At 33.3% G+C, this 9411-nt stretch overlaps 1 protein-coding gene across 1 annotated transcript in view; it reads left to right on the forward strand.

The window, feature by feature from the left end:
• The window catches only part of Calcrl (calcitonin receptor like receptor), a 99286-nt gene that overhangs the window by 69448 nt on the left and 20427 nt on the right, over positions 1–9411 (forward strand). The window contains exon 10 of the mRNA XM_008826749.3: positions 7720–7846. Within this exon, the coding sequence (XP_008824971.1) occupies positions 7720–7846 (127 nt within the window). The remainder of the gene's footprint in view (positions 1–7719; positions 7847–9411) is intronic.

Below are 9411 nucleotides of genomic sequence, written 5' to 3' on the forward strand. Positions count from 1 at the left end.
CTTCTTCTGAACTCCTCGGGCACAGAATGAGACACGGTTGCACTTACACACATGCAGATATTACGGTCATACACATAAAATAAAAATAATTACAAAAATATTTTTATAAAGAAAGCAAACTAGGGCATTGCTATTTAAGTGTCCATAAACTGTAATGGTGTACAACAATTCTAAATTATTTTATCTAGGCTGAGGAACCATTGCTTGACAAAAAAAAAAAATAAAGCTGTTTCAATGCACTAAAATTCTGTAATTCAAAAGAGAGAACAGAAATAAAAGTCAATTTCTTCCAAAAATTGATCTATTTTTCAGTCTGGTCCCCCATTCTTATAGGCATACTTTATATTTTTAGTTCGTACATACAAATATGCCTATGTATGAGAAAGTCACAGTAAACCCTCAAAATTGTTCCATCACTTTAGTGCTTTGGAAATACAAAACTCATGAATCTGCTGATGACTATTCAAATGTCAAAAACTTAATCTTAAAAGCAATGAGGAAAATTAAAAAAATAGAGTATTGTAAGTCATTTTCCATTAGGAAGCAGACAAATAAATACAACCTAAGAGAATATAATCCCCAGAATAAAGAAATTATTTTGAAATTATTCTCTTTAGTTTTCTTCTCTGTAGAATAGAGTGTTACCTTATGCTATGGCTTTGTGTTCTTGATCCCCAAAGCATCAAGTTCATGGCCTGGCCCCAGGGCATTTTCCCTGCCTAGTCCTCTTCTCTGTTGTTTGGGTCTATAATGAACATTCCATTTCCTCTGCCCAGTCTTTTCTCTCCTTTAATCCTATTTTAATTTTTAAAAAAGCACACACCAGTCCTGAGAATGACATTAACTTCTGATTCAATTTGCCTCCCACTGTGATAAGAATAACATCATGTCAGAGTCTTGCTCTGGATAGTTCACAACTGTTCCTCCAGAATCAAGAAACAGTGCCCAATAGATTACTACACAGCAACAAATAGTAACTAATGGAATAATTAAGTAGGTAAAGTCTTCATTGCTTCCTTAAGATCTTCCAGTGCAGCAGATCATCTAATGAAGGTATGCCTTTGAGCAATCTTCTTCAATTTTATGAAAAGATAATGATATTTTAATAGGTTGTTAACATAATGACTCAAGTTTGCTTATCTCTGTGCCTGGGAGGCATTAAAGGCTCAATAACTGAGGAATGCTACCACTATGGAGTTACCTCTAAAAAGGCTTTTGTTTGTTTCTAGAGTACAAGAAACATAAACATTCAAATGAGTATTTCCTCATCTGATTTCCTTCCCATTAGGAGACCAGGGAAAGCAGTTAAATGAGACAGTTCACAGATAAGAGGATGCTAGTTGACCACACAAAATGAACATTGCTGCTTCCTGCGCAGGACTGAACTCTTGGATTGCATTGAAGAGGCACTCTAAAGGGCAAGGGTGGAGGAGGTGTGAGCATGATAGAAGACCAACACCACACAAGGGCTTCCACTGAGTACCTTGGAGGAAAGGCACATGCTTCTTGTAATGTGTCCAAATGGTCACAAGCAGCTCCAAAAGAACTGTCACCGGTCTTGTGTCTTTTCCTGACACAAATAATCATCTAACAAATGTATGACTTTGAGCAATATTCTTCAATTTTATGAAAAGATAATGATATTTTAATAGGTTTTAATGATCTGATCATCACCCGATTCTATTCAGTACACAAAATATTGAAATATAGAATCTCATTCTGGTATATTCATTGTTTTCTGCATATTGTTTCTGCGAGTGTTCAGATCGGCATGACCTATCCTTTCAAGTACATGATTAGTGATTTAGTGGGAAAAGATCTGAACATTTGATAATTAAATTTGATAAATCAGAATAAGAAAACAGTGCTCTGTGGTCAGGCTGCAGTTGTACCTCCTGTGCTCCTTCCACCTATAGTGTCTGTTGCTCACATTAACATTGAGAAAGTGCTTTGAAAATTCCTTAGCTAACATGAAAACCAAATGGAAAATAAAAGCAAGGTTCTTGTCCATACTGTTTGCAGAGTTTGGGAGAGGAAGCAGCATAATTGGGGTTACAATGATAGTTTGAAAATAAATATGAAAAGGATGAAACTTCATGGGAACTTTTAAGGTTGTTTGATTAAATGTCATTCATCACATAGAAATTGTCTTCTAAATCCTAAATTCTTGTGATTGTAACAAAAAGATGGCAAGTTTTTATTATTTTTTTAATTCATTGAGTTATATAAAACATACTTTTTTAATATTGAGGATGTTTTATATTACTGAGGTAAAATTTGAAGTACTCATTATTTGAGTCAGAAAACTATTAAGAGTGTTTAATTAAAATTATCTACCTGACAACAACACTAAAAAATAGTTAACATTAGTGTTCACCATAGGTTAAAAGTTATGCTAAACAAATGATATTGTTTAGCTCACTGAACTTTCAAGACAATCATATGATGATTTCTATAGTATAAATAAGGAACTTGAGGATGAGAGATCTTTGATGACTTGTTTAGCTGCACACCGTAAGGAGAAAGGAAGGTCAGGAATGTCAGGTCAGGCTTCAAAGTCCACTCAGAACCACATTACTGACTTCATGCTGCTGCTCATAATAGTTCCAACAGAGAGTTGAAAAGACATGTTAGATTAGAAAGGCATTACTGATACACTTGCACCAATTGCCTATATAACTCTGCTTGACAAAATTTCATATTGAAATGGTCTTCTAAAATAATTATCTGAAGAGAATATGAGTTTGAAACAATCCAGGCTCATAAATCACATTTTCTATTTGTGGTTACGCTAGAATAGAAAAGGGTGTTCTACAATTTAAGGAAAGAGAGCTTTTCTTCTTATTTTTATTTTGTGCATATGCATGTATCTATGAAAGTGCACCCATTTGTACAAAGCTCTGGGGGTCAGAAAAGGGTGCCGGATCTCTGAAACTTGAAATGCAATTTTCTGCTGACATGTGAGTGCTAAGAACCAAACACAGGTCCTCTGCAAGAGCAACCAGTGCTTTTATCTGTTGAGCCATCTCTCCAGCCCTAAGAGACAAATTTTTAGTAAAATATTTTCAAAGTTTATAATTAACTGCTTTTAGTATGTGCTTAAAATGAGAATTTGGAGTAAGTAAAATTGGACATAGGTTAACATTCAAAAAAATATCCTTATGTATGTTTAGCTCAGTGGTAGAGGATTTGTCTAGGATATGCAAAGCCTAGGGTTCAGTCACTCAGAATTTTAACATGTCCCTTAAAGTAAGCCATTGGTTTACTAACTACATTTTGATTTTCATTTACAAGTTGATTTTATCTATAAAAATCTACTTGTATGTGTTAATATGTTTAGAAGGGCACGGTATGCATCACTAGATGACTCCAAGACCTTTTTGCTGGGAGACATTGTTGATTGAAACCATACATCAGATATTATCTGTATGTATTTGTTTAATTTACACAGTGCCTAGAGGCAGAAATGGAAGACACTAAAGCTTATAGGCCAATGTTTTAGACAGCAAGATATATTTTCACAACACAAAGTGAAATGATTTGACAGTGATCCAGTTTATTGCAACAGTTTGGATAACTCAGCTGGAAATCAGGGATATTAAAACAAAGATCTTTGGTTTGAATTATGGAGGCTGATATCTACAGACACCATAGTATTCATAAAATTTTATAATATATTCATTTTTTATCTCCATAATAAAATTATTGCTTCCTACATGTTTGATTTTAATGTTAAACTTTAAATTGTAAGTGAATTTAATGTTTGTCCAGAATGACATTGTTTGGATACAACAAGGAAAAAAATGTAGCAGATGTTTATCATATAGTAAGAGACTACAAAGCCATTTTTAGTCCATACTTATAATAATCACATCATTAGAGGTTTTGATCATTTTAGGTTTTGACCATTCAAGACAGATTGGGGAAGGAGTCAGATCACAAAAAAAAAAAAAAAAAAAAAAGGGATTTCAGAGGGAAACAGACATATAGATTATTGGCGCTAGAGATGACTCAGTGGTTAAAAGCACTGGTTGCTCTTGTAGAAGACATGGGTTTGGTTCCCAGCACCTACATGGTGGCTCACAACTATCTTTAACTGCAGATCTAGGGGATCTGACACCCTCTTCTGGCCTCTACGGACATTGCATGACAATAGTGTACTTACCTAAATGCAGACTAGACACTCATACACATAAATAAAAATTTTAAAAAGAAATACATATCATCATAAAAAAGTAAGGTGTTTTCATGTACACAAAGCACTCTACCAATTTGCAACTATGCATAGCATTTTATTTTAGTCCCTTCTAATATTTCCATATGTAAATAACTAATATCAATTAATCACAATCTTTTGTTTTCATATTTTATTTTTTGAGAATTTCATGTATTCTCTTTTTGTGTAGTACAGATAAAAATTTTTTTGTTTTTATTGAATTTTTGTGTATTTTATACAGAACATCTCAAACAATCTCAATCACCTTTATACCCACATCTCCACCGGCACCCTCCCATAGTCCCCCAACCCCACTGGAGCCTGTATTCTCTGTCATCCCTGTTAAGGCCCACTGAATCAAATCAGTGTCCCGAAATGGTCCCCTGTGCAAGTCCATTCACTGAGGTCTAGTCAGCCTATCTAGAGTCCCTTGTTTTAGAAAAATAAGCTTTTCTTCACCTAGCAGCAATGAGTTGCCAATATTTCTTCTGATAAGATTGGGGTCTGTCATTCATTTTCCCAGTTCTATGCCAGATTTTATCTTCCTGAGTTTGCATGGGTCCTGTGCATGCTGAAACCATTGCTGTAGGTTCATATGAGCAGGGTCCCAGGAGTTTGTAGGACTCTGTTTCCATATGGTCTGCTCCTCCTCCCTGCCTCTTATAGTTTATCTGCCCCCTGTTCCACGATGGTCCCTGAGTCTTGGGTGGGTGAAGTTTAATATAGTCTTACAATTTTCTGTTATTATCATTATAAATGTTGTTTCTATTATATTTCTCAGTGCCTATCTACTCTTACTGAACTACTGTAGCATGCAAATATCACAGTTCTTAAGCTTTTATTTTAAGTAGCTAAATAATTAGCAGTGCTGGAGATTGATTCTGTGCCTTTCTGCATGCTAGGCAGGCACCACGCCACTGAACTGTATCCCCAGCACATTTAAAAAATTTTATTTTGAGACAAAGCTTCACTAAGTTACTAATTCTGTTCTTGAATCTATCTATAACTTAGACTAGCCTAGGGGCAAATGTTATTTTTAAAAGTCCTCTTTTATGTTTACATTTCATGATTTCAATATTTGTGCTTTTACTTCATGTTAATTAGTAGAGGTGATAAACATTACCATTGAAATCTAGCTGATGACTTTATATCCATATTCAGTTGCCAAGGATCCGAGTGTAACCAAATGTGACTATTAATAATCAGATATATAAATATTAGAGATGCATGTGCAAATATCCAACTGTTAGTAGCATTAAAAACGAGTCTTTCTGTAGGGAACAGTATATTTAAAAATGAAATGGAGATCTTTTTTAAGGTTAAAACCTCATTCAGTTTCATGTTTTATAGGGTTGATAACTGAGTTCAATATTGTATGACTGTATTAATTCAACTGTCAACCTAAAAGTTTGCAGCCACTTTTGAAAGAGATGCATCTTTGTCAGGAAATTGTTATTGAATATGTTAAAGCTGTAATGAAATGCTTCTTCTAATCATGTGGTTATTAAATAATTTTTTAAAAATTTGTGTTTCAAGCAAAGTTTACTAGTCTTTTAGTCATAATTTGAAAATTATGTTGTTTGCCTGTATGTCTTACTCAATTCCTGGAGAGAAAAGTGTTCATCAGAAAAAGTCAAAATAATCCCACAAAGGAAAATATTTTCCCCCGATGATACCATTTCTTTATTTTGTTAATTAAAAAAAGTACACATTTGCCTAGTTGAGCAGTTCCTCCTAAACAATGGTTGGCATTCTGTAGATGTCACGAAAGTGCTTATCAGGCAGTTTGAAATAAGCCCATGTGGCAAAATCAGTGTTTCCATAACTTTCACCATAGCAGAGTGATCATAGCAGAGTGATGTATTACATGTAATATAAAAGACTGGAAAAGAATATTCTTAACTAGGCCTTTTCATCTATAGTTGAATTACTCCAATTTTCAATGACAGAATCATGTCACTGCTATGGAATTTTTTTTAAATAGGCCTACTTTTCCATGTTGACTTTCTTTCAATGATGATAAGACTCATGCTACTCTTCAAAAATTCTCAGAGTTTCTTCTTTTCTACAGAACATCATGAGTACTCAGTAAATGAAACTTGATCTCTGCCTTCCTCTTATTACTTCTATTCTCCCAGAAGCCAAGTCAAAATCACTGACTCTAATAAAAAGTAGGAGTCTCAGTTCTTTCCGCTTTGATGGAATGCACCTAGGTCTGTGTACCTGCTGTTAAATGACTGTCTCAATCACACATACTTATTTTAAGAAGTATTTTGCCCATGAAGTCTTTTTTAAAAATCTCCACTGATAGAATTCAGCATCAATTCATGAGCATTAGTGTGGGTTATATTGATTTCTTCATTCTTTAAAATACTAGTGCTATATATAAAGTTACATAACTACAGGCCTTTAAAAAGTAAAATAGTCTGATTTTTGTATTTTTAAACATGGAAACCTTGGGATATATAATATCATGGACACAGTCTGTCTTTACGGTAAAGGGAAATGATAAAATAATGTGAAATCTTATACTTTTCAAAGTAGAAATCTTTGTGGTATGTAGGGAGAATTGTCAGTAAAATACATGTGAGATTCTATTTCTCTGCAACAAAATGATTCTTCATATATTCCTACACATGTGTTTGCCTTTGCCATGAAGTGTTTAACTTCCTATAGGTTTCATTCTGTTACTCTTAATTATATTCCAACGTAAAACTGCAATTGAATGTTTCATGAAGGAAATAGTGCTGGCATTTTCCCTTGAATGTGGGTAAAGTTGTCATCTGAAAGTGTTTGCGGGTTAAACTGGAAAAGCTGCATCCCTAAATGACACCTTTTCCCCAATCTACTTTTATGTAAAAATAGAAAGCTAGTTCTTCTATGCTTCACACAGAAGGTAAAAGGTAAAATGTCAAACTATTTTTTTTTTTTTTTTGTCTTATGGTTGTCTGGACCTCAATCTTTTCTGAGCCTATTTTTTTAAATCAATACATCTATTCTAAATACAATGGCATCTTTTTCATGACTGTTCAGTATAAGTATCACTACATCAAGAATGCACAGACTATTGAATCAAAACAGATGATGTGATACAATTAAAAGCATAATATTCATGTGAGAATCTCACAGATGAAATCCAAAATGTTCAAATTAATTTTTTTATTATTAAACTTCACTGAATCCCAATTTCACTTTTTTCAGAATGAACTAAAATATTAATAATGTTCAGAATTTAACAGAAAAAAATTATTGTAGAAATCTTATATAGGCAGATTTCCCATCCCCATGCATACCTCCACTACAGTAACTCATTCACATCTGGGTTTTAAGCCGCTATACGTTTCCCCTCAATTTTATCAATAGGGAAAATTATGGATAAACAAAATAACTCTTCCAAAATGAGTGTGGCATCTATGAATTGAGAATGTACCTTACTTGAATTACACTGAACAAAAAAATGTGAAAATGTTCTGTGCTGTCAACACACTTTGTTTCTCTTGTAGAAGTCTAAGTTGCCAAAGGATTACCCTGCACAAAAACCTGTTCTTTTCTTTCATTTGTAACTCCGTTGTGACAATCATTCACCTCACAGCAGTGGCCAACAACCAGGCTTTAGTGGCAACTAATCCTGTAAGTAAATCAAGGCTGTACCTTTGAGGATTAGAGGGAAGCTACTCAGGTGGGGGGGGGGGCGGGGGTGATATGGACCATGTGTGTCATAAAGTAGGTGCAAATATGTATTTTCAGATGTGACATACAGAAAGTGTATGTTATCTATGTTACAGTCTAGAAAGATAAATTATAAATACTTCCTAAGATATAAAGAGTAAATATCTGTTTTGTTTGTTTCTCTTATTTATCCACTAGGACACACAACATTTAATCAATCCAATTTAAAAATCAATCAAATAAGTCTAGTAATTAGATGAAATAAAAGCAATATATAAAATGAGAATTTTAAACTAAATTATACTTTTCATATCATGCTGACATTCATTCAAAAGTCAATAAAACTAGGAAGGTAATGAATTACATACGATATATGTTGTGTAAAGTTAAACTTCATTAAAATAGAGTGATAGAAAGCTCAAGGAATTATTGTTTCTTGATTAAAAATTTTCCCCTGCAAACAATATTGTTAAAATATAGTTTAAACTTGTTTATTCAACTGTACATGTTCTACCCAACCTGCATAATATGAAAACTATACATGAATTAAAATATGTGTATTTATATCAAAACTATTCACACTTTTAAGATCATCTACTTTGTCAATTTTTATGGCAAAAATTCCACAATTTCAGATATGGATTTTTGTGTGTACATGTGTATATCTGCATACCAGGTTTGTTCTTTTTAAATTAGTTTATCTAGTTACTGAAATCAGAGAAGGGAAGGAATTTTCACCAAATGGGTCAATAAACAACACTCTCATATGTGTTTTATGTGTTTCGTAGGGTAATTTACAGAGTTCTAAAATTCCTCTCATTGTTTGCACATGTGCATCCGGGTGGTTTAATCTTGTGTGTGTTTCATTCTAAAGTCACTGGGTTAGGAAACAGACTGGGATAAAATTAGAATATAAAACACTGGCTGACATCCTGCCATTTCAGAGTAAATTTCTTTGGGACTGGGAGTGTCAGTTTTGCAAACAGAGCAAGCAAGAGTTCTTAATCTTATATTTATGTAAGAAGGTGTTATGTGTCATAGTCAAATTATAAATCATAGTTTAGTGATTTTTTGGTGATTTGGGAAAAAAAGTATTTTCTGATTCTATCAATTGTGACCTCCATAAAAATATTTTCCTGAAGCATTTCCTAAGTACTTTTCCTCTAATAGTTTAGATTTACTTATACTTTTACATTTTTATTAGTATTTTTAGACAGGGTCACCCTTTAGCTGGCATGGAACTTGTTATATAGTAAAGGCTGCCCTTGATCTTTCAGAGATCTGCCTGCTTCTACATCCTGTGTGCTGTTGGGATTACAAGTATGCACCACCACCCCTAGCTAGAGCAATTTTTAAATAAAATCATGAATCACACTGAATTATACAATAATATGTAAAATCTATGTGAATATGGAAGCTGAAATCCATCATAAATATAGTTGAAGAAATCATTTTACTTTTGATAAACTTTAATATCATATTGTTTTATAAAGAACATTTAAAATTTAATATTAAATTTAATATTT

The sequence above is a fragment of the Nannospalax galili genome, unplaced genomic scaffold (genome assembly GCF_000622305.1).
Source record: "Nannospalax galili isolate Female #2095 unplaced genomic scaffold, S.galili_v1.0 scaffold790, whole genome shotgun sequence".
Taxonomy (NCBI): domain Eukaryota; kingdom Metazoa; phylum Chordata; class Mammalia; order Rodentia; family Spalacidae; genus Nannospalax; species Nannospalax galili.